The sequence below is a fragment of the Sparassis crispa genome (genome assembly GCF_003851025.1).
Source record: "Sparassis crispa DNA, contig_000009F, whole genome shotgun sequence".
NCBI lineage: Eukaryota > Fungi > Basidiomycota > Agaricomycetes > Polyporales > Sparassidaceae > Sparassis > Sparassis crispa.
Window position 1 is genome coordinate 827,667 of NW_020939756.1, and position 24,177 is coordinate 851,843.

Genomic DNA, 24,177 nt, shown 5'->3' on the forward strand with positions numbered 1-24,177 from the left:
TCGACGACATCAGACACGAAGCATGAAGTGGCTGACGTCCGTCAGAATATAGCATGCCTACCGGCAGCGGAGAGTGGTGACTGCCATCCAAAAATATCTACCCGTATCCGGATCGGACGTATTGGAGCATGCCTCCGCGTACACGTGGCCAGCTCGCACCGTGACTTCGTCTTGAACGTTCCCGCGAATCGTATCCTGGAGTAATGAGCCTTGAATTTCTAGAAAGTCGGCTTCCCAATAGTTACAGCTATGGTGAACAGCAAATTCCTTGTGAGGTATCCCATTCGGTCGAAGTTGTTGAGGGAGCCGATCATCTTCCATGCGTATGAATGAGTTTCGCCGTCGAAACGTTGACCACCGGGACCCTTGGTCGACCCTCGGTAGGGCCACAGCTCGCCGCCGCATTTACACTAGCTCAGCACCATGCAATCTGTCCCTGGGCCACAGCACGACTATGGGCCCTTGAAGCTGTGGGTTGCTCAACTTGGTGAGTCTAGTGTACTTGTGGATTTCGCCACTGACGGTTCTGATAACTCAAGTCCATGGTGTTAACGTCAGTCAATTCGTCTCCGAACGCGAGTATCGAGGACTTATCGCGAGGAAATGCTAGCATGTGTCGACAATGTTTCGCTAGTCACCGCTTCCGTGACTAGACTTTCCCGAAATGGCGAACTCATACTACATGCCAAATCCGACGAGGATCGTCTTCCCATTCTCTCTCCTTCTTATAGGCTTCCTCTTATCATTCCCTTCTGGGGCCTTAGAAGGCCGTCGGTTACTGCTTAACGAGGGACGCTGGCGACGAGTCACAATACCGTTCTTGTTTCACTTAGGTAGGTCTTGTTTTTGCTGAAATGCCGCCTTCTGGAAAATACAGGCCCACTCGTCTTATTACTACAAAGTGAAGATCCTAGGATGCTTCTGCTGTGCGACTGCTCTCGCTGCCACATTCTGGCTGATACCCATATTTTTGTCTCTCATCGTTAATTTTCGAACTGCCGCGACCACCTTTGTCCGCCTGGAGAGCGAGACCTCATCGTCATCGTCATCGTCATCATGCATGTCGAGTTACCAATATTGTCTTTTGTCTGCGCTGTACTGCTTTGTGGTATGAGCCCAGCGTACTGGGCATCTCGAAGCGTCCCGATGCTCTCGCTCATCACATGGTTGCTCTTATGCAACATAATCCAAGGCATAAACTCGCTCGTGTGGGCTAGTAATATCGCTGTTCATGTACCAGTCTGGTGCGACATCGGTGTGTCCGTTGAAGTATCCCGAAGTCAGGAAATCCTCACGTAATTGTATCGCTTGCAGTGACGAAGGTTCTGCTTGGAGCTTGGGTCGCCTTGCCTGCAGCATGTCTATGCCTTTGTCGCCATCTACAGAATTGTGCCAGGCAAGTAGAGACAAAAGGTCGGCGCAGCTTCCTTGCGCTTGATCTCGCATTGTGCGTTGCTGTGCCTGTTCTCTACATGGCGATACGTAAGACCCTCGTTCTTTCGATACCACGTTACCTGAGTTACAGCTGATCCTTGTCAGATGTTATTGTGCAAGATCGCCGGTTTGACCTGGTCGAGGAGTACGGTTGCGAACCTTCCATCTACATTTCAACACCCGCGGTGATCCTCATCTGGTTACCACCTTTCGTTCTTTGTGTTATAGCCTTTTGCTACGCCTTCCTCGCCTTGTTAAATTTCAGACAAGCAGTTCGTGTGACTTCGCTGAGAAATTCTTCAGGGTTTAGAGTACTCACGTTCATTCGCCCAATACTGACTGCTTTCATCATTGTATCTCTAATCCTTTCTTCGTCTGCATTCTCTCTACACGCTCGTATTGTCTCTACAGCAGGCCTTGAGCCCTGGACGTCATGGGTGGCCGTGCATGCACAGCTGTCAGCGATTCGCGTTATCCCTCCTACCGCGGGTCTGGAACTGATCAGAGTAGCTATAACGTGGTGGGCTATCCCTGCGTGTTCGTTGGTGCTCATCTCCGCATACATTGTCGGATTTGCCTGTGGTGCACGGGAAGAGGTGCTCCGAGGATATCGTTACTCACCTCGCTGGTTCCGCACCGATACCTCTCCCCGTAGAACCGATCTTTTCACGGATCCGGCCTTGGATGTACGGTTGAACTCCTCCATGATGCCGATGCCCGTGTACCTGCCGACGACAGACGTTAACGACACCCTTCGGTCAACGTCTTCCATTAAGGCGAAGGCGGCGCCCCTTTCCATCTCCATCCCGGGACATGCGACGGTGTCACCTCCCACCTCCTCAGCGTCGGACGACTCGGACGGTGCGTTCGTCCAGTCGACGCTGAACTACGTCGGATCGCCCACAGGTCGCGAGGCGCTCGGCCTCCCACTGCTCCCCCCTTCTCTGGCGCGACCTAGGAAACCAGCTCCCCTTCCTCTAGATCAGCCAATTTCCACAATACCTCCTGCATTACACCTTACGTCTGGGACCACAACCGCTTCTCCCCGTTCCATCCTTGATGGTCCTTGGCCACGGCCGCCCTCCGCTATCCCCACCCCCGTCGCACCCATCATGATCTCCCCTCCGACTCCCCAGCCCGACGCCTCCGCATCCGGCTCGCGCCCTGCCAGCGCATCATCACTCTCGACGCTCTCGACGAGCCTCGCGTCCTCGACCATCAGCGCACACGCCTACGCGCAGGAGCCCGAGCGTGGGCCCGGACAGCCGCTCGGCGACTCGCCTACACTCCCGCACTTTCCGCCGTTTGGCGATGCGGGGGTGCCCGCCGCGGCCCAGTCGTCGACGCTTGCAGTTCCCAGGCGCGCGCGGCGCAAGGGTAGCAAGGACAGGATCGTGACGCGCAATCTGAGCCTGAGCTCCCGCCCGAGGGAGCGCGGAGCGCAGTATGTGAATGGCTTTGGGCCGATATACATGACGGTTGTGAAGGAGACTGACTAGCTGAGACGCTGCTTGGTGGTCATTGGCAGGAGAAGTATTAGACGAGAGACAGGCTGCTCTGTTCGTTCTTTCGAATCATGTTCTTTCTTTTGACCCCTCCATTCGACCTAGTGTACTTATCTCCTTGTAGTAATCTGCGCATTCGTCTGCGTCTCGTGTAGCCTTCCTCGATGTATCATAGTACCTGTAGTTCGGAGTGTATCTGAATTATATGCCCTGGTTGTAGGGAAGAGATCGATCCGCGTTCGCCCAGCTTCACGACGTACGTCTCCCCGACTTGCAATGTCAAGGAGCTATGATGCAAACCCGAGGCTGGAGGGGAACGTACGGCGTGCATCCCGTAACAACATGAAATCTAGTCTGTGGTATGATAGAGTCAATTAAGTAGTGGTATTGTGACAGTTAGATATAGGCTGATGCTCCATAGTTCAATCCGATCCCGCCTACATAGCTTACAGCAGCATCCGCAGAAAAAACACAAGATACACACCTCACGAACTATCCGGAAGGCTGAAAACCGAGACCCACCACACATCACACATCCGCCTTCGGCTTGAAGCTCCAGATCTCCATGACGGTCTTCCCCGCGCGCTTGCACATAATGGCACACGTCTCGCGCGTGTACGCGACCTTCCACACGCTCTCGCTCGGCTCGCTCAGCTCGCGCACGTATTCGCACCGCCCGCCTGCCCCGAACTGGAACAGGCGCACCCGCCCGTCGTTCCCGCTCGTGACCAGGAACCGCTCGTCGAGCTGCAGGCCCGTCACCGAGCTGTCGTGCGCTGCGAGCCGCTGCACGACCGAGAACGACGACTCGAGCGAGAACGTGATCACTCGTCCGTCCGACCCGCCCGTTGCGAGCATCGTCGGCGACAGCTGCAGCTGGCACACCAGTGCGGTGTGTCCCTGCAACAGTGCCAGGCACGTCCTGCCGACCCATCTCAGCCACGATGTCAACGTGCGCAGACATATGTGGGACTACTCACCCGGTCTTCGCGTCCCACACGCGCACTGTCGTGTCCAGCCCCCCCGACGCAATGCGCACCCCGTCGAACGCGACTGAGTAGATCTGGTGGAAGTGTCCCCGGAGGACGTGCAGGCACTCGCCCGTGTCGACGTCCCATAGCCGGCACGTGCAGTCGTAGCTCCCGCTCACCACCCGGCTCCCGCACACGTCCAGGCAGCGCACACTCTGCTCATGCCCCGAGAACACCCGCACCTGCGTCCCCCGCTGCACATCCCACACCCGCACCGTCCGGTCCCGCGAACCCGACACCGCAAGCGGCCGCCCGTGCAGCATCTTCAGGCAGCGGATCGTCGACGTGTGTCCGCGCAGGACGTAGATGCAGTAGCTGCGGAGCGGCGTGAGCTGTGAAACAAGGGAAGCGTCCAACGCACGACCTACCCAGATTTGACATCCCAAACCCGCAGCTCCTTATCGCACCCACCGCTCACCACAAGCGCGTTCGGTTGGCCCCACCCGTCAGACGCGCCGGACGGATCACTCGGCTTGTCCTGCCACGGCTGCCACATAGAGGGCCTCCCATGTATCGCCTGGGACGATGACCGGCGGCGGGGATGTACCTGGTCGAGGCCGAGTGCAAAGCGGAGCGTGTGTGGGACATACTGATCCGGACCCGGGGGGGCATCATGTAGATCCTCCTCACCGCTGCTGACCGCCTCTTCCACATCCGCCCCATCACCGCCCGCCCCACCGTGAGCCCCGCCGCCCTTGATCAATGCGACCGCCCACACGCCCGACTCGTGCCCTACTAGTGTGCGGCTCAGCACCCCCGTCTTCGCGCTGAAGACGTGTATACGGCTGTTCGCGAGCCCGACCACGACCCAATTCGCATCAACCGCGACAGAGGTCGGTATTGCGGAGGAGAGCGCTGGCACACCGGGTACGTTGGGCGCAGGTTGCGCTGTGGGCTGTTGGGTCGGAGAAAGAAGGGGTACACGGTGACTACGGAGGAGCCTTCCGCCGTGAAGCCAGTTGGTGTCTGAACAACAAACGTGAGACAGCGGTCCTGTGCTGGATGATGATGGGTCAGAGAACGTACTTGTGACATACGCATACTTGAAATGCTGGCGGTACGAAAACGCGCTGTCAAACGAATGACTGCGAAGCGCGAAGGGCAACACCGTGTTTGTCGGGTAGTAAACAGCTCGTTTGGAGGAGCTTGCCAAGGCTTCGCTCGCACCGCGCAGCATTCGCCCTGGACTCTGGGATTCGTTATCCGTTTCGAAGCCGTGCGTAACGCACATCCTCCGCCAAAGCCACGAATCGTCGAGCAGATAATTCCAGTACTTGCTCACCTGGCTGGCTCGCGCCAGCGTCTTGGGGTCGTCGACGAAACTGAGCACATGTAGTGCAATCTCAGGCGGCAAGTCATGTAGAAAATCGCGTTTCAGCAGTGGAGCGATCGTGGTGGATACGAAGAGCAGCTCGGACGGTGAACATTCTGTGAGAATGGCGGAGAGGTATTGACGGCGGAGGGATGGGGTTAAGGACGCAAACTCGCGACGACATGGATAGACTGGGTCGCTGAGTGAAGGACCGAGAGAGAGAGAAGCGAATGCGGGACGAGGAGACGGTGCCGGGGTCGGTGGAGAGACGATTGGCATGTACAGCGTCGATAATACATCTTCTTCCATGTCCGAAAGCTGCAATACTGTCTTGATTATCGACCAAAGCCCGGCGAAAAGGTCACTCGCGTACGTGTATGTCGCTCTCCGGTGATCCTCCAGCCGAGATGATCTGCGATTGGCCCAACCAGAAGTCTTAGCACTAAACAGTATTTCAGTGTTAAGAAAAAAGAGAAACTACTGAAACATACGTTACAGATTGAGGAGGAACTCGTGTCTTGTCCGTGTCGGTAGTACCAGGCCCGGGGAGCGGCTACCAGCGTTGGGTGGTCCAAATATGAACAGCTACGAGGGTGTGTTGTAGTGATTAGACTTGTCCTTCAAGTTATTGCGCATGCCTTGATTGCATTTTATGAGAATATAGAGGAGGACACAAGGGGCACAGTCCCTGCATTCAAAGGCTGGACGGTGTATGCACCTCAGTCACGCGTCACATCCGTGTCTACTGAACCAATGTGGCCTGTCACGATTCACACTACTACTTATGACCAAAATATTGATTTTTACGACGAAACGATGATCGCTCGGCGGTAAGTACCATGCCTATGTACTTGACAACCCCGAACGTACGTCCATCGCTCAATCAGCCGGGTAGAGAAATCAGGAAATCTCCATGGCAATGATGGCATATCCATTCGTGCTCACCAAGCGAATGATAGGAACTCTGCCGCACCTGGACGAGTCGAAACGCCCAATATCGGGAGTGCTATGCTGTGCAAACGCCCAATATCGGGAGTGCTATGCTGTGCAAACGCCCAATATCGGGAGTGCTATGCTGTGCTATGTCGCCCCTTCGAGGTTGTGGGTGTCTCTGTACTCAATCTGTACTCGTCGTTGCCTTGCCTTTAAGGCACATTTTCGCGCGCAGGCCACCAGCGGCCAACATCTTCGCGAACTAGTACTTGGCAGTTCCGGATCGGAGATCGGCGGGTAACCTGTATACGTCGAATTCTTGATCCAGGGGTCCACCTGTGATTAAGTACAAGTACGGCGGTTCGAGTATGGGAACTTCCACTGTTCGTTCAGCATGCAAGAGGCCTTCACTCTCCCGAAGCTCACTTTGAGTGGTGCACTTCTCACACTCTGCGGTTCCGCCATTGTGAGTAGCATAGGTGACCACTTCTCTTGTAAAGTTGACTTCATCTCGGGCAGGTGGTCTACCTCATATTCAAGCGCTACGAGCCAATCGACTTTTCCGTTCATCTTCCCTTACTCGTGATCCCCCCGACTCTAGCTTTACCGCTCTTGTTGCAGCATCTTGCGCCTCTTCAAGCAGTCTTTATATCTTTCTCTGTTTACTATGCCACCATCGTCTTGTCGGTAGTTATATACCGTCTCTCTCCTTTCCACCCGCTTGCGCGGTACCCGGGCCCGCTGCTCCTAAAGATTTCCAAGTTTCCCATGGGGTGGGTTACGTTCCAGGGACGCACGCATACCCACGGCCGTGCGCTGCACAAGCGTTATGGTGACATTGTAAGAATTGGTACGCCTTGTCGATTACGTCTACCAATTTCCGTGCATGAAATGCTGCTGCAGGTCCCAATGAAGTGTCCATTCGTGATACCGCCGCAGTTGTTCCCCTCATGGGCTCCTTGGGTCTGCCTCGCAGTTCCGGTGAGTTCTCGCTCTTCTCGGCCCCTTTCCTGGATTGTCTAACCCGTTGACAGAATGGGCAGGCCGCACGATGTACCCGCAGATCCGCTCACTGATAAGTACTTCCAACCTAGCGGAACATGCAGCGCGGCGGAAGCCGTGGAACCGAGCGTTCAATTCGACCGCGCTCAAGGGATACGAGGAAATAATAGCCCGGCGTGCGACGCAGTTCGTCGAGGGGGTTGGCAGACAGCAACGGGTCGACCTCGGAACCTGGTTCGGCTGGTTTACGTGCGCGCCTTTCCGCTTCTCTGTGTGCGCGTGTCCTCGCTCACGCGCCGGTTTATCGCTAGGTTTGACTTTATGAGCGATATGGCGTAAGGCTTTCCAATTTAACCCGCCGATATATGCCGTTTTTTTGACATCGTGTGAGCGCAGCTTCGGCGGAGGGTCAGAGATGATGCGCGACGGGGATGATGCCAGTATCTGGGGCCAGCTCGTGTCGGGCTTGAAGTAGGGTTGTTTGTCCGTTCCCGCCCCATATGGCTGACCAAACGCTCGCGCAGATGGGCAGCCGTATTGGGCCAAGTCCCGTGGCTGAGCATGTATGCACGAAGCGTTCCCGGCGTCGGCGAGAGCTGGAAGAAGATGCGCGCATTCGGAATCCAGCGCGCCTCACTGCGTGTAAAGAACGGCTCGCACAGCCGAGACCTCTTCCACTACCTCGTGCGAGCCCCCCGTCGCTACTGCTTCTCATGAAGCCCGCTGACCTGCGTGCTTGCAGAATAATGAAGACGGCAAGGCAGAAGCGCAGCCACCCTTTGCGCATGTCATCTCCGACGGCTCGCTCGCGGTCATTGCGGGCTCAGATACGACCTCGGGGGTGCTCACAAGCCTATTCTTCTGCCTTCTCCGCCAGCCCGAGGCCTACGCGAACTTGCAAGCGGAGGTGGACAAGCTCTATCCCCCGGGCGAGAATGCACTCGATACGAAACACCACGGGGACATGGCTTTCCTGAATGCCGTTCTGTGAGTGAGCGCAAATCGGCGACGTGGGGTATACTAATTTTAGGTGGATGTCGTAGGAACGAAGCTATGAGGTTGTATCCTGCCGTCCCTAGCGGGAGCCAGAGGACCACTGGGAAGGGACATGGCGGCAAGTTCATCGGGCCTTAGTATGTCGACTATCTCGCGCACATTTTCCCGACGGTCCTAACCCCCTTCTCGCAGCTACCTCCCCGAAGAAACCAACGCCTCGATCCACACCTGGTCCGTGCATCGCGATGCGCGCAACTTCAGCATGCCGGACAAATTCTGGCCCGAGCGGTGGCTCATCGCTGAAGACCCGGCGTTGCAAGCGCAGACGCCGGGGTTCGTGCACAACGCATCTGCGTTCCTCGCGTTCTCGTTCGGCCCCGCGAACTGCGTGGGCAAGAACCTCGCGCTGCAGGAGATGCGGATGCTCGTGTGCTTGATTATGCAGCGTCTCACGATGCGTTTCCCGGCCGGGTTTGACCCGCAGACATATGACGACAGCGTCAGGGAGGTTGTGGTCTGCCAGAAAGGGAAGCTGCCGGTTCTGGTGGAGCGTCGGCCAGGGTTCTGAGTGGTAAGTTCTAGAGGTGCGTCGGACACTATATGGAGCGGCACGGCTACGTTGTGTTTCTCGCTTTCGGGGAAGCTTGTTATCTTGGGATATATTTGTATAAACTCAGATTTCGTCCTCAGTGAGACTCATCTACGTTTGCCACTAACATAGCCCCCCTGAGAGCTGTGAGGTCTAATTTGAGACTGAACATTGAATATTGAATGTTGAACGGTCGGTCATGCATCAGATTTTGAAAGCGTCAGATAAACGAGACACAAGAACACGCCATGTCAGGCAATTGCAACGAACAACATGCAGAATTATAATCGGTAATGACGTGTGGTAAACGTTCTGGATATCAATGCGGAGACCCCATGCATAATAGAATACAAGCCCGTTCCAGGCAACAACAGCGGAAAGGGTAGAAATACACACAATGCACGTTCATACGACAAGCAACAAAGCGGGATGCAGTGATATCGACGAGAAACACGAGAGCCATAAATATCCTCACCGATCGGAGGAACAAAAGAAATTGGGTATGGCCAACAAAACCGCGCGTCCCTGTTTCACAGCACTGGCAAGATTTTCTTCACAGGAGGCATAACAGCAACCAGCACGCGCACGCTCGCACGGTACGGCCAGAGCATGAGGCCCTGTACGACCTCGAACCCCTTCTCGCTGTACGAGTACGAGCGCGCCCGCGCCTTGGCCTTCGCGGCACGTCCGCTACCTCCGCTGTGGCTGCGGCTGCGGCTCCGCATGCGTTCCTCCTTGTCCCTCTCCTTCTCCGGGTCCGAGACGTACGTGCCGTCCGAATCCGCGTCCGAGTGCTCCGCCTCGGGGATCGTCGCGAGGCGCGGGGCGTGTCTCGTACCTTCACGAATGATCGGCGAGGTGACATGTCCGTTTGTACGACCGGTAGCTTGAGGGCTCGTTGCAGGCTTCTCAGGACTGAGCTCCTTCATACCGAGGGACCAGAGCGTCTTCGGCATGCGGATCAGTGTGCCCACAATCGTCGACACATAGTTGTGCGCGCGCGCGAACGTGAGAGCGTACGCAGGCGGCAGCGGACTAAGCCCAGCCTTGAACCTCTCAATGTCCTTGCGGCGGCGCTCCTCCACTTGTAAAAGCCCTGCCTCGAGCGCAGCGATGCGTGCGGAGAGCTCAGAGCGAGTCGAGTCGGACTTGCGTTCGCCGCGTTTTGCGTTCCGCTCGATGTCGCCGATCGCCTCGCTGAGGTCGTCGCACACGCCCTGCAGCTTGTCTCCGCGCGCCGCACGCGCACGCAAGTCCGCAAGCTGGCGCTCGACGCTCGAGAGCCTTGTGAGTGCCTTCCCGAATGCACGCTCCTGCGCTGCAGCAGTAGCGGCGGCCTCGGACTCTGCGGGCGGCGGGTAGTGCACCGCGTTGTGCAACGCATTGGTGCGATCGCGGAGGCGCGCGACGAGGTGCGACCACGGGCGAAGACCCGTCGCGAGCACGAAAAGCGTCGTGCTGAACCAGGAGAGCGCTTGCGTGCCGCCGAGTGCGTCGGCTATATGTTGAAGGAAGGCTGCTCCGAGGAGAGGAGAGACCACCGTGAGGACGAGGTAAAAGAGTTCCTGCCTGTGCAGTTCGGTTCGTGCTAAAGCGACTAGGCGGGCGGTCTGTGGGTTTGTGGAAGCCGGGTTGGCTGGGTGAGAGGGCTTGTGAGGGAGGGAAGCTTGGTATAATCTCCAGGGTACTGCGAGCCGCTGTGAGTATAGCATTAAGCAGAGGGTAAAAAGGCGACACACTTTCTATGAGCTGGTGGAGGTAGAATATGAGGAGAATGATCAGGAAGAGGTTCTTGATGTGATCACCGCCGGTAAGCCAGTTCCCTATGGGCGATACGAAAGCGACAATGACTGACAAGTCGAGGTCTGCCCACGACGAGCTCGACGACTGTGTCCTGTCCACCGCACTCGGTCGGGGAGAATAGACGGAGCCTTTTCCCTTTCCCTTCATGTTCTTGGGGCTCCGTGTAAGATAGGGCTGCGTATCGTCGATGTCGTCTTGGTCTGTATCACCTTCGTCGATATCGTCCTCTTCTCCCTCGCTGCGATTGTCTCCATCTGACTCTCCATCTCCCTCTTCCTGTTCTTCCTCCTCGCCCAAGTCAGAGTACGTCTCCGTAAGCCCGAAATCACGGTCCTTTCCAGACATCCTCTCGTCCTCGTCTAAATGCGAGGGCCCTGCTGCGTGCGACATGGTATGCGGGTAAGATTGAATAAAGAGTGCAACGTGCCGCGCGTGAGGTTTAGAAGCGTCCCAGACGCATAAAGATAGGCCGGATCTTGCTCACTTCGTTGCACGTTCCTTCCTGCCACGTCGGCGTCGCGTGAGACGATGAGCGCGGTGCTATTGGCGACGTTCAAAGCAGAGGCTCGGACTCGGCGGTTGCGGCTCTCGAGTGGGACGATCGTCGCGTGACGTCACAAGCAGGCGCCGGCGTCTCGCTATCATAAGTACTAGTACGCGTATCTAGAGGAACCTCTGGGTTTTTAGAGTCCAAAATGAATAAGTAGTAATAGAAACCATTATTACACTACTACAACACATCTATGAATACAACAATCCCATTTAACAGCACAGACACCAACCCGCGAGCCTACACGTCGAGCCCACTCCCCGTCCCCGCGTCCGACTTCCCATCGCTGCGTCGTACAATCTCTGCAAGCCGCAGCGCATCACCCGTAACCGCACGAGCAGCAGCTATCCTGCGTTCGTCCTCCGCGCGCCGCTGCTGCTTGCCCTCGAGCGCCAACGCGACGACGATGGTGCACGCGAGGACGCCCTGGAAGATGAGCGCACGCGACATGTTGTACGGCGGGCGCGCATCTGGCCCTGCGCGCAGTGCGCCCTCGACTGCAACTCATGTCAGCGCGCATGATCTCCAGGTGAGAAGGGTGTACGCACCGACGACAAAGATCACAGCAAACAGGTTAGCCCTTCGAGAAAGGGTCAGAGACATAAACACGCGGCGATACGCGAAAGAGGGCGCGTACGATCCCCAGAGCACGGCGGAGCTCCCATCCGCGTTGCGCGTGAGCTCTACCGCGAGCTCGAGCGCGACCGGGAGCAGCGTCAGGCTCGACGCGCCGATGATGGCCATGACGGCGAAGAGCGCACCAGTGTTGTTCGCGCGCACTGCGACGACGCGTTAGCCGCGGCCCCCACACGACGGAACCCATGTATGCGCGGGGAAGAGAAGGGACACACGCGTACCTGCCCAGATCAGACTCAGCCAGCTTGCCCCGAGTATGGGGCACAAACACTTGCAGCTGAGTGCAAGGTGGTGCGACAGAACGCGGTCGAAGAGCGGGGCGCTGATCACCGCCGCGACGATACCAACGAGGAGGATAGTTGCGCCCATCAGGCCAGAGATCAAATCGCCGTAGCCGTACGGCTCCTACGGGGGGGTCAACATCATGCGAAGCTGGTATCGGGAGTGGGCTCACAAAGTCTTGTGCCGTAAGGATGGAGAAGGACGTGGTGCTGCGCAAGACGTGAGAGCGAAAGAGGGAAAACTGGGAGTGCACGCTCACATTCCGACCAACACCCCAAAAATGAGCGCCATCACGACAAAGTCGATGCGTTGTCGGAAAGTCATGTACGTCGGTGCATCATGTGGTGTCTTCCCTATCAGGGCAATGACGAGCGACCTGAAAGATGGGTTCTGTTCGGCAGCGGAAGGTGCTGCACAGAAGAGGCGACCATGCGGTCAAAAGACAGGTATGTGGACATGATGACCTAACACATACTCGGAGGGGTGGGGGGTGCATCCTCGATGAAGAATACAAGCGGCGTCGCAGCGCTGAATACAATGCCCAGAATGAGGAGCTACGCAAAGTCAACCACTGTTCAGTTAACAAGATCACAAAACAAGAGCGGTGAGCACTAACCGACTGACTAGGGGTCCCGCACAAGGGCGATATCAATTGAGACAAACCGGTCCCAATTGGATTGGCTAGGTAACTCAGAATATTTGCGTGAATGGAAGCGAAATACCACGGACCTATCGACATAAGCATGGTCGCGGTAGTGCGACCTCTGAGGTCAAACCACTTTTCCGAATATCTCGGGATCAGCACCTGGAATATCGGTTGTGCGAATCCGGCAAGTACCTATGTCACAGACAGACGCTTCAGATTGAGACGCGCCCATGGAGCAAGGAGACATCTCACTTGTCCCAGGAGCATCAGAGCGAAGGCACCATTCATCGACAGCGGCTTCGCCGTTGCGGCGTAGCGTATCCAACCAGAAACGATGAAACAGATCGCGCCCACATAGCACTGCACATCGGGATCAGATAAAATCACGGAGGACAGAATGCACTAAATTCTCGCGCGTACCGATCTTTTGAGGCCGATACATGAATATAGGGTGGGTATCACGCACGCGCAGGGTACGTAGATGACGTTCACGACATTGCCCAGCCAATTTACCTGGTCGAGGGTGATGCCGAATTGGTTGACCACTGAGTTTGGGGGTATGACGTATGAGCTTAAATCCTGCACAAGTGACAAGTCACGAACATACCGTCGTCCGCGATGGGGCCAAACCATACGAGAGGCATACCCGCGACCACGTTCAGTATCATCTGTCTATTGCCTCAACTTCGCCTAATATCCACAGCGGTGAGGAAAACGTACGATCGCGACGAGCCCGACCCATCTTCGTCTGTACAACCGATATTCGACCTGCTCCACCTCCTCGATCCTCACCGCTGAGCCAGGAAAATCAGCATTCTAGCGATGTCAGCGAATAAACGCGACACCAATCCCGCACGCAACGACAGACGCTGAGCGGCGCGCATAGCAACACTTGGCGCCCATTCTTCTCGCTATGCAGGTATGGGTTTGGCAGACGTTGCTAGCGGGAAGACAAGTGATCACTGCACAGGCCTCTAAACACACACCTTTATCCGAGGCGTCAAGCTTGGACAGAACCAGCTCGAAGGGCCTGACGAACGACACTCCCATCTCGCCGCCCGGTGGGGCCTATCGATCTCTGGAGACAGAGAAAGGAAGGGGACGGAAGAGCACTACCGAAGACGGGAGAGGAGATGGTCACTGCATACGAATTGACGCTGTACAGCTTGGTGCAAAGTTATGATGAGGAGATGATACGCCGTCTCGAAATGGCTCCTCGTCTGTAAGCATCGGTGCCGTGGTGATCGCGGCTGCGGTGTAGGCTGGGAATCACCTGTTCTGTCAGTTAAACTTTGGCGTATAGCTTGGCAGATGTAGGACCGTGAGCACGATGTCATGCGTCAAAAGAGCGTAGAGGCGGGCATTCCGAAACGTGTTGGCGGTCTCTAGTACATGTCTGAACGAGGGCTGGACGTTCTTGGACTGCAACGGCTGGATATCCGAACCGAGTGTGCATGAGGAACATCTGGCACCAGATGACGTTGCTGATGGTGGTGGGTCGTTGGTGTCTCAGCTTAGTCTCAGCGAGATCACGGGGAAACTCACTGATCACTTCCATATTTCTTATTTTTAATCTTCTGAAGAGATTGTGTCAGGCTGCCAGGCCGTCAGCACAGGACTGACTTGTTTTCTTATTTCACCGAAGCTGCTATGATGAGTAACTGTTGCGTCCCAAGACAACCACCTTTGGAGCGCGAACACTATTCGGTTGGGCAATAAAAAGTGGAATTTACGAAAGCTGTGAGCCTCGCCTACATACGACAGTGGGACGTACTTTTTGTCGAACTCAGCCTAAAGTAGGTCTTCTAGGGCAAATTGAACTTGAAGATATAGAGGCTCCTAAGCGGCGCGAAACATACACGTGAAAAAAGTCGGTCAAAATAACTGCTCGGTCCAAAAAATGCTCAGTCCAACCAGTCATTTGTCTTACACATCCAATTTGAATCCAAACAGATATTCCGCGGGGAAGCTGTTTTAGACCGCAGACCGCAAACTCGAGGTCAAAGAATATTTATTTTCCAGAGTTACTCCATGTATGCAGTACTTCCTCTACCACAAACTCTGACACGCGAACTTGAAGCACTAGTGCGGTCGAGATCCCTGCTTCCGCTGTGGTCCTGGCATGTTATTGTATCTGAAAAATAGCTAGTGAACTCCTGCGTCCATGCCAAAGCCATCATAGGGAGGCTGGAGGAAAGCGCAGAAGTACTTATGAGTACTTAATCTTGGACGAGGCTCTCTGTTACAAAATTTCCTTTCTTAGTATCCCTCCTTCCCCATTCGGATGTCCACTGAGAACTCTTCGTCATCTCACAGGCTTACTGCGCCTCTTCTCCCTTCTCGTGTCACACAAACCAGAGCCTACTAGTACTTGGAAAGTCCCAAGCTGAGCCTGTGTCGGGCAGTTGGCATGTATATCCTCTTCCCTCACCTTAGCTCCGGTCAGTAAGAACTGCAGTTTGTAGCTTCTATTGCATTGTAAGAAGGCACTCTAATCCATGCAGCTCCATGTAATAGAACAATCCACACTCCTCAAACTCCCGCCACCCTTGAACAAGTGGCCGAGAGCAGCAGCGAGCGCCGTGTCCAGGACGGGTGCTGTGGCAGTCACTAGCCACTGCCAAACTGCTCGTCGCTGTTGCATGGGATGAGCGCGGTGCGTGTGCGCGTTCTCGTGGGCTAATTCCTTCAATCGCCAACGATTAATTAGTTTGAACTTGAATTACGACAATTCTTATCCCCTCAGTTATTACTTGCAGGGCTGTGACATGATTAGAAGCGCCGGTAGAGTACCGTACCCACCCGTGCCATCTCGCATCTCTGCACCTTCCCAAGCGTTCCTCCCACACTTTGCTTCCGCCAGGCACCGGCATCGTGGCACAAGCAGGAGTAACCGGATATAGTTTCCTGAGGTCTTCTGGACACTCATCTCTCCGTGATGAACTACAGATAATCTCAGCCCAGAGACTTTACAATGACTGCCGTAACTCGCCTGCTGTGCTCGTCGACTGCATCTTACAGCGCATATTAATCATCTGGGCCTTGTGTTTTCATCTCTCTGATCAGAAATGCGACGGTAGCTAAGTGCCTGATTACTGAAGAAAACTCTTGTATGTATGCGGTTTAGTTGCGTTCATGATCCTTGATTACAACGTACGCACCTTCAGCATTTCGAAAGGTTCCATTCTTGAACACAGGCGTACCAATTATCCAAGCCCGGAATAGGGCTGGTTAGACACGGCAACCCTGTCGCTTGATACAACTTCTTCATGGGCCCTGACTACTTTCACCGTCTCGGAGGAAGTCCTTCTCTAGCTGTGGAATTCTGGGTGGTCTTGTTTACTTATCTTGCCAGCTGGAATCCATGGCCGGAGGTTCAAGTTGACGCATCTAGTAGCGAAATGTGCCAATCCTCGGAAGGCCACTTGACCCCCGTCTGAGGGACTTGCTTTGAAGCGAGAATGGTTTAGAGGCTCGCCTGGTCGGAAGGCCTCAGGTGATGCGAAATCTAGGGGGATTTTCTGGTGCAGCACGCGGGCGCGCCTTCTCGGACCTTCCTAAAGCGGACGCATACAAAGAGACATCCGGATATGGCAGCTTCAAGTCAATGCCCGTATCGCGCAAATGCACCCGAAATCGTGGACAAGGCGGAGGACTAGTGATGATGGATTTAAACTGCTAGATGCTCTTTTTTTCGAGGTCGTGTCGTCTCCCGAACGCCCATTCCAGTCCCTCGCTGTCGGTGCCAAATAATCGACATGAACCTCCAGAAGTTCTACTCCGTCACCGACGCTGGGATCTTCTTCTCTTTCCTGGGGTCTGTCCTGGTGTGCATCCCCCTGTGGTGGCACATCGAAGGTATGTGTGAAATTTATCCGCAGTCGTGACTTATTCAATTGTCACCCGTAGCATGGAATATGGGTTGTGTCCTATATATCTTCTGGAGCGGTAGTCAAGCCCTTATCCAAGGGATTAACATGACTATCTGGAGAGATAACGTCATTGACTGGGCACCAGTGTGGTGCGACATTAGTATGTCTTTAATTTTGAGTTGTATCGGCAGTGAAGCCTAAGCTCGCCATACAGCTTCACGGTGGAAAATTGCGTCTGCCATCGGTATTTGTTGCTCGTCCTTGTGCATAAACCGAAGGTTGTACAAGATCGCGAGCATCTCCACTGTCTCCGTTACCAAGGCCGACAAGCGGCGCATGGTCCTGGTTGACTGCGTTATAGGCCTGGGTATCCCCGTGATTTGCGTGGCGCTATGTACGTATTTTTCTTGTCATCCAGAGGTCGATGGCCTTATCGAAGTGTTGTAGACTGGTTTTATGAGGGACAGCGGTATGACCTCATCGAGGGCCTCGGCTGCTTGCGGGACATGCCAAATACTTGGTTGGCTGTAATACTGTGGTCAAGTTGGCCAGTCGTCATCGGATTGATCTCGATGGTCTACGGCAGTGAGTACGAATCGTCCGAAGACCCAATAGATATCTGACGGTTCTTTCGCAGGCCTGACGATCCGCGCGTTCCTCGTCCGGCGGCGGCAATTCAACGAGCTCATGTCCTCTTCGAACATGATCTCGTACAACCGCTACTTCCGGCTCATGGGCCTCGCGCTCATTGAGATCCTCGGGACGGTGCCGATCGGGGTGTGGGGGATGACGACGTACTGGCGAATGCCGCAGTACAAATGGATGGGCCTGCACGACATGCACTTCCAGTTCTCGCGCATCCCGCAGTGGCCGGTCGTGACCTGGTGGGGCACCCAGCAGGGCAGCGGCTACATGCTGGAGATCTGGGTGACCATCGTCTGCCCGTTCGTGTTCTTCGCGTTCTTCGGCCTCGCGGAGGAGGCGCGCAAGCACTACCACTCTGCGGCGACGAGCATCGTGCGGCGGCTCGGGATCTCAACGTCCTTCCTGCAGCGCTCACAGAACGCCGGGTCTGGGTATGTCGTCGTAAACTTTGTCTGCGTGTTGCGCGAGACTGACTTTGGCGATGCAGATCGGGCTCATCCAAGCCCAGCGGGAGCGGCTTCGGGCGGATCACGATGCCGTCGTTCGTGCGGCACAAGCCAGCGACGATCGGCCTCTCGACGACGCTGCAGCGGGACTCGATTTCTTCGTTCTCCGACCGCCTCTCCTCCTCGATCTCGCTGGGAGATGTGGAGGGCAGCGAGGGCAAAGCGGCGTACCCCGTGTCGGAACACTCGGCCGGGTCGAGCACATATTTCCCGTCGCCCCTCGACGCGAAAGTGTCCCCGCTCAGCGAGAAGCCCGTCTTGGAGATCGCTATCGAGGAGGTGTACGAGGAGCGTGTGGCGGACCTGTGCGCCGTCATGCAGCCGTCGCCAGACTCGCCCGACTCTGACTCCGATTCCGCGCCTGCGACTGCGACGAACGACGTGTCCCACATGGTCTAACGTGCTCCTGGCTCTCCGCAAACCCTCCGTGCTACCTCTGCCTTACTCTCCTTATCTGCCCACTTCGTTGTGCCATATTCCCATCGCAATACCCCACTCACTCTGTCGTCCTATCTCTTATCGGGTTGTCGCACGTTTTGTATTCCTAGGTAAAGTCGCCGTCAGGGCGTCTTCTCATTCTTTCGCTTGCGCCGGTCAGCGGTGCACCATCGGATGCTATGTATTCTTAGCTTATAGACTCGGAACTTGGATATGTTGGATCGTGTAGCCTCCTGAAAACTAATCGATGTTGTTCATCCCCACCACGGCGTTGTGATATCCATCGTTTGTGATGTCTTCGGGTGACTACTGCCAAATTTTCCCGCTTCTGAATCGGACGAGACACTCCGCGTCTCTTCAAGTCCTTACCCTCCTGCGTATTTGCGAGGTACAATATCCCACCATCGTCTCACGAGGTCCTACGACAGGATGACTTTAGACGCGATCGCTGCGCCAATGACCTCGCTCAACGTGTCGGTGTGAGAAAGATATTCCGAGAAGGTGCCGGAAATGTCGACGCTGACATGCCGCTGTGTGCTTTCATTCCGAGGCGGCTTCTCCAGTGCCTTAAGACGCTAGCATGCGCATGCAGAGCGGCGAACGCTATTCTGGCAGTGGATACCCCGCCCCGCCCCCATCGCGAATTTTGTCGTCATTTTCACTACGGTACGGCATCGACTCATTTCAGTCAAAGCTTCGCATTTTCATATCTGCTTTAGCTGGTAGCAAACTAACAGAGCTCTCGCACACGACCTATCTTTGCTGAACACTGAAGAGCCATGACATCGGAAGAGATGGAGAAGACGAACTCAAAAGGCGAAGATCTAGCGGCATCGGTGGACGTACATGACGCAACGGACGATCTCTTCGAGAGCGGGGCGATCGATCCTGTGTACCAGGCGAAGGCCCGTGTACTGAACCGCGCCATCCAGGAGATCGGAATGGGCAAATATCAGGTGAGCTCTCTTTCCATCCCTTTCAAAAAATAAAATGAGTGTTGAACTCGTCATACAGTGGTGTCTTTTCGCCGTAGCTGGCTTCGGGTGGTTCGCGTACGTCCTGCTGCGCGTACTCCACGCGACTTGCAGCTGATCCTTTTCCTCAATGCCTAAGTGACAGCGTCTGGCCGGTGAGTACCTCTATTCTAGCCTCGCATGATCTCCGGTGCTGAATTGTGATGTCACAGCTCATCGGGGGCCTGATCCTCAGTCCGGTGGTGAACGAATTTCACTTCAACGGCCCATTCCTTTCACTGGCGCTGAATGTCGGTCTCTTCGTCGGCGCGGTGTTCTGGGGTTTGGGATGCGACATCTGGGGTAGACGGTACGATCTCGTCCAGTGAGCGTTTACCACGTCTGATTCAGAAGGATTGCAGGTGGTCCTTCAACCTCACGCTGCTGATCGCTGGGATCTTTGGCCTCGCTGCGGGTGGATCCCCGAATTTTGTTACACTGGCATCCCTCCTTGCGGTCGTTGGGGTGGGCGTGGGCGGGAATATGCCTGTTGATTCTGCGGTGTTTCTTGGTAAAGCACAAGACTATTTTTATCTAGGCATATACTGATGCTCGACGCTCAGATTTCGTTCCAGGCAGCCATCAGTTCCTCCTAACAATCCTGTCGATATGGTGGTCTATTGGGCAACTGGTCGCATCCCTGGTAAGGCCCCCTCCTCCCCTTAACCACGCCTCATCACCTCAATATTCTCCTAGATCGCGTGGCCGCTCATCGCAAACTTCTCCTGCCCTGAGGGGTCAACTTCCTGCTCTCGCTCAGAAAACATGGGCTGGAGATATCTGTTGTACACGCTCGGCGGGATAACGCTCGTTCTCTGGGCGGCGCGTTTCTTTTTGTTCCACCTCGAGGAGAGCCCCCGGTTCCTCGTTGGTCTTGGGCGCGATGAGGAGGCGGTCGCTGTAGTTCATCGGATTGCTCGGTTCAATGGGCGCGTATCGAGCCTTATGGTGGAGCAGGTCGAGCTCGCGGGAGAGAAGGCGGGTGCAGGCGAGCGTGCGGCGGGTGGGCGGAAGTTGTTGAGTCAGAGCTCGATGTTTAGCATGGGGCACATCAAGGCGTTGTTCGTAACCAGGAGGCTGGCGTGGTCGACGAGTCTGCTCATAGCGTTGTGGGGTGAGTTATCTGCGCCGGTGGAAGTATTTTGAGCTGATTCCGTGCATCTAGGTATTATCGGTCTTGCGTCGACGCTGTACAATAGCTTCCTGCCTTACCTGTCAGTGACCGCATTCTTCCATGTCGTGCCCACACTCACTCTTCTGCAGGCTCGCAAGCCGCGGTGCGCGATTCGGCGACAGCACGTATTACACCACGTACCGCAACGTCAGTCCTCTTCACATCCTCAGGTTTTCGCTTTGACTGACGATGACACTCTTGATCCGCGCAGGAAGTCATCCTAGGCGCGATCGGCGTGCCTTGTGCATTCCTGGCAGGCTGGTCGGTGGAGCAGCGGTACATCGGGCGGCGCGGCACGCTGGCGATCTCGGCGGGCAAGTAGCTCGTTGCTCGCACGCTGTGACATTACTCAACGACCCCTCGCGAAAGACAGGGCTCACTAGTGTGTTTCTCTTCGCGAGTACCACCGCAAGGAATTCGGACGCGCTACTCGGCTGGAACTGCGGGTACGTGCTGTGGTGCTGGTGTGTGTAGGGCGTTTGCTGACGTGCTCTATTTTGGTTCGTGTGGTGCAGCTACGCTTTCTTTAGTAATGTAAGTGCCGTCTGCGTACGTTGTAAGTATCATAGACTCACTACACGGTTGAACTAGATCATGTACGGGGTCCTGTACGCCATTTCCCCCGAGGTGTTCCCCGCCAAGGACCGCGGCACTGGCAATGGCCTCACTGCAACGGCCACACGCACCTTCGGGATCATCGTACGCACCCAACCTCTCTTCCCATTCCATCCCTCCCTGACGAAATGCACAGGCTCCGGTAATCGCACTGTACGCCAATCTCTCGACAGCTGTTTCTGTATACGTCTCGGGCGCACTGATCATAGGTAGCGGCGCGCTTGCGCTGCTCCTCCCGTACGAACCTCGCGGGAAGGCGTCGGTGTGAGCCGCTCTGAAGAAGGTAAGTAGGGCATTCCGATAGATGTCAAACTCGAATGTCGTACAGTCTGTGCTGTGATGTGAATTTCTACCGTACATCCGATGAGCAATTTGATTTTCTTGGACTTCAATATCTGCTACTTTGGCAAGTCGCGCGGGTGATATGCGCCTTGGTCACACCACGTGAAAACCACGTGCCCAGTGACGGGCGCGTCGTACCGCTCGCGTACGTTTCGGCGCTTATTGTGACTCTGATGGTAAGGACGAGATCTCCCTACGGCGGCAGTGCGGCCATCCCGCAAGCAAATATATGGCCATATCTTGGACTTGAGACTGGATCCAGAGACTTGTTGAAGGGCCCCATAAAACGGATGTTACACCGTCACCACTGGCAATATCCGACCGGGACCTCCAGCTTCACACTCAGGTACAGCACACTCTACACGAGCCCGAGATTGTATGCAGCATGGCCTTGGCGGAAAATTTATTCCAACTTTGAATAGCAGTTCAGGTTCTTTGTTGGGAGAACGATAATCGGACGAACTGCAGGTCCCGAAAGTAGGAGCACAGGCCCGAGTGCTCTGTCGGCTCCGGAGTAAGTCTCACCTTCTTTCACGTTGCTTTTGCATTGACTTACACAGGTAATGCATCATACAGAGGCTCCGATGCTCTCTCGGATAATTAGTCCTCGAGGTGACGGCACTCCGTCCACCCCTCCAATATTTCACATCCGTGCACTATGGAAATTACCAAAATGCATCCGCCATCGTGTCCCTCTGCATTTTCCGAGAGAATTTATTCAAGGCAGACGACACGACATGAGAGTACAAAGAGTACAAAAGGAAGCCATCCTGCAGTATGGTTCAACACATCTCTCGGACCTTTGCTGCCGAACCGACACAGGCAAGATGGGCAATGACTCAGGGTCCATTCTGGAGGCACAATCTGCCATCTCCCTACCAGTATCTATCTCTACTGTCGGCCGTGAAAATGCGGCTGCCTCACCTGCAGAGACTCTGGGCGTGGACGAAATGGTCTCTGACGATGCCTTTCCCGACGGAGGGCTGACAGCATGGCTCACCGTGTTTGGTGCTTTCCTGGCCTTATTCAGTTCATTTGGACAGATGAGCGCATTCGGTACGTTCCAGTCGTGGTACGCGGCGCATCAGCTGCAGCACATGAACGCGGACGCGATCTCGTGGATCGGGTCGATACAGCTCTGGGTATTTTTCTTCTCGGTAAGAGAGACGCGGATTCATTGTGGTGCGAGCGTGCACTGACGTTAGAATGATCCTGTTAGGGTGGATTCATCGGACGGATTTTCGATTTGTGTGGTTCGCGCGTTATGATGTCATTGGGCACCCTAATCTACGTCTGCAGTCTCATGGCGACAAGTGTAGCCACGAAATATTATCAGTTTATTCTCACTCAAGGTATCTTATTCGGTTTGGGTGTTGGATTGTTGTATGTGTCTCTCCTCTCCTGTGTTGGTCGTCCTTGTCTAAAGAAGCTGCAGATTCTACCCCGCGCTCGCCGCTATCTCGACGCACTTCAGTAAACGCAGAGCCACAGCGCTTGGGATAGCATCGGTTGGGTCAGGCATAGGTCAGTTTCCGCTGTTACCCTGCAGTCAGCTAACGAACTAAATGTCTTCCTAGGTGGGACCGTCTACCCTATCTTACTGCAGCGCCTGTTCGTCCGGCTCAACTTCGCGTGGGGCGTGCGCATATCAGGATTTATATGTCTCGCACTGTGCGCCGTCTCTGTATGCACTATAACGAGCCATCCCCGCCCACAGCCGCGCAACCGCTCAGCTCGCTCGTGGTTCGATGTCAAAATGTTGCATGACAAGCCCTTCATACTGCTCATATGCGGCAGTTGCTTCATCGCCCTCGGTGCGCACCACCTGCCTGCATGCTGACCGCTCTCACCGGCTAACTCCTTCTCCGAAGGGTTATTTACGCCCTCCTTCTACCTCGTCTCCTATGCAACGGCGCACGGCGTCCCAACCGCCACCGCCTTCTCCCTCCTCGCTATCCTTAACGGCGGCAGTGTCCTCGGACGTCTTGCCCCAACCCCGCTCGCGGATACTTACGGGCGGCTTGCTCTCCTCGTCCCATGCACGTTCCTCGCAGGGCTTACTACACTCGTGCTGTGGTCACTCGCGCACACACTCGCGCCTCTGGTGGTGTACGCCGCGCTCTACGGCGTGTTCTCCGGCGCGTTCAATGCGCTCATCGTCCCCTGTGTCGCCCAGATCTCCGACGTCAGGGCGGTCGGGAGCAGGATTGGCCTGTTGTACAGCGTGATTTCCTTCCCGTGCGTCCTTTCTATCTTCTCTCCAGCACAACGACGTTAACATCGCCTGTGAACGCTTTGTGGCAGGTCGCTCGCCGGCGGCCCTGTGGCGGGCGCGCTGCTTAAGGCGGGAAATTCGTACACGGGCCTGATCATGCTCAGCGGTACCAGCGTCGTCGTGGGATCCGCGTTCATGATGTGGGCCAAGTTGGCTATTGACCGACGTGTCTTCGCCTCCGTGTAGCTCCCCTTCAGTCTAAACCGGCGGCACGCAGTCTTCGGTTACAGCTTCCGCATATGTTTATTGGTCCTATTTTCCGCTGGTGGATTTGCTGTGAGATATTTGCATCCATGTACCGATAGCGATGTATTTATACCATATATATATAATTTGCTATTTGTCCGGCCTCTTGGAGCAGGAAGTAACATCGAACAACGCTTGGTCGCACAGTGCATAGTTCGGGCCATCACAGCTTCTACGAATTCAATTCGAGAATGCATATCATAACGGAACTTATCCACGACAATACTTATCCGAACGATGAGGAAATGCGATGTGAGATGCAATGCAGAAAACGGTCGGACGGTATGAATCTACTCTTCAGCGGCAAAAACAAATAGAGAAACGGTAACGTC

At 55.3% G+C, this 24,177-nt stretch overlaps 8 protein-coding genes across 8 annotated transcripts; 5 read left to right on the plus strand and 3 right to left on the minus strand.

Annotated features, from left to right (window-relative positions):
• Positions 1-1,146: 1,146 nt before the first annotated feature.
• On the plus strand, positions 1,147-2,933 carry SCP_1002980 (predicted protein; the record flags this gene model as incomplete). The annotated part of the gene is made up of 3 exons (XM_027762163.1): positions 1,147-1,255; positions 1,315-1,482; positions 1,540-2,933. The coding sequence occupies 3 exons, from the start codon at positions 1,147-1,149 to the stop codon at positions 2,931-2,933; spliced, it is 1,671 nt and encodes a 556-aa protein (XP_027617964.1).
• Positions 2,934-3,467: 534 nt separating this feature from the next.
• Positions 3,468-5,591, minus strand: SCP_1002990 (WD40 repeat-like protein; the record flags this gene model as incomplete). Its single annotated transcript, XM_027762164.1, has 4 exons — positions 3,468-3,861; positions 3,920-4,285; positions 4,339-4,936; positions 4,997-5,591. 4 exons carry the CDS (start codon positions 5,589-5,591, stop codon positions 3,468-3,470), a joined length of 1,953 nt encoding a protein of 650 aa, XP_027617965.1.
• A 1,018-nt stretch (positions 5,592-6,609) lies between these two features.
• On the plus strand, positions 6,610-8,781 carry SCP_1003000 (Cytochrome P450 67; the record flags this gene model as incomplete). Its single annotated transcript, XM_027762165.1, has 10 exons — positions 6,610-6,681; positions 6,735-7,065; positions 7,119-7,196; positions 7,250-7,466; positions 7,529-7,552; positions 7,614-7,688; positions 7,742-7,901; positions 7,960-8,204; positions 8,261-8,350; positions 8,406-8,781. The coding sequence occupies 10 exons, from the start codon at positions 6,610-6,612 to the stop codon at positions 8,779-8,781; spliced, it is 1,668 nt and encodes a 555-aa protein (XP_027617966.1).
• Positions 8,782-9,332: 551 nt separating this feature from the next.
• Positions 9,333-10,995, minus strand: SCP_1003010 (predicted protein; the record flags this gene model as incomplete). The annotated part of the gene is made up of 2 exons (XM_027762166.1): positions 9,333-10,489; positions 10,542-10,995. 2 exons carry the CDS (start codon positions 10,993-10,995, stop codon positions 9,333-9,335), a joined length of 1,611 nt encoding a protein of 536 aa, XP_027617967.1.
• Positions 10,996-11,395: 400 nt separating this feature from the next.
• SCP_1003020 (predicted protein) lies at positions 11,396-13,769 on the minus strand (the record flags this gene model as incomplete). Its single annotated transcript, XM_027762167.1, has 14 exons — positions 11,396-11,652; positions 11,704-11,735; positions 11,793-11,934; positions 12,013-12,196; positions 12,246-12,282; positions 12,333-12,483; positions 12,549-12,627; positions 12,690-12,754; positions 12,803-12,911; positions 12,972-13,079; positions 13,140-13,264; positions 13,327-13,387; positions 13,440-13,513; positions 13,706-13,769. The coding sequence occupies 14 exons, from the start codon at positions 13,767-13,769 to the stop codon at positions 11,396-11,398; spliced, it is 1,488 nt and encodes a 495-aa protein (XP_027617968.1).
• A 2,708-nt stretch (positions 13,770-16,477) lies between these two features.
• Positions 16,478-18,141, plus strand: SCP_1003030 (Pheromone B alpha 3 receptor; the record flags this gene model as incomplete). Its single annotated transcript, XM_027762168.1, has 6 exons — positions 16,478-16,577; positions 16,629-16,751; positions 16,806-16,985; positions 17,039-17,176; positions 17,229-17,667; positions 17,724-18,141. The coding sequence occupies 6 exons, from the start codon at positions 16,478-16,480 to the stop codon at positions 18,139-18,141; spliced, it is 1,398 nt and encodes a 465-aa protein (XP_027617969.1).
• An 818-nt stretch (positions 18,142-18,959) lies between these two features.
• On the plus strand, positions 18,960-21,250 carry SCP_1003040 (Uncharacterized MFS-type transporter; the record flags this gene model as incomplete). Its single annotated transcript, XM_027762169.1, has 14 exons — positions 18,960-19,136; positions 19,195-19,232; positions 19,294-19,309; positions 19,367-19,503; positions 19,556-19,704; positions 19,757-19,836; positions 19,890-20,307; positions 20,359-20,407; positions 20,457-20,514; positions 20,579-20,681; positions 20,741-20,813; positions 20,883-20,901; positions 20,959-21,066; positions 21,119-21,250. 14 exons carry the CDS (start codon positions 18,960-18,962, stop codon positions 21,248-21,250), a joined length of 1,557 nt encoding a protein of 518 aa, XP_027617970.1.
• Positions 21,251-22,151: 901 nt separating this feature from the next.
• SCP_1003050 (Aspyridones efflux protein) lies at positions 22,152-23,785 on the plus strand (the record flags this gene model as incomplete). Its single annotated transcript, XM_027762170.1, has 7 exons — positions 22,152-22,481; positions 22,544-22,572; positions 22,624-22,707; positions 22,760-22,848; positions 22,902-23,138; positions 23,196-23,562; positions 23,629-23,785. The coding sequence occupies 7 exons, from the start codon at positions 22,152-22,154 to the stop codon at positions 23,783-23,785; spliced, it is 1,293 nt and encodes a 430-aa protein (XP_027617971.1).
• Positions 23,786-24,177: the final 392 nt, after the last annotated feature.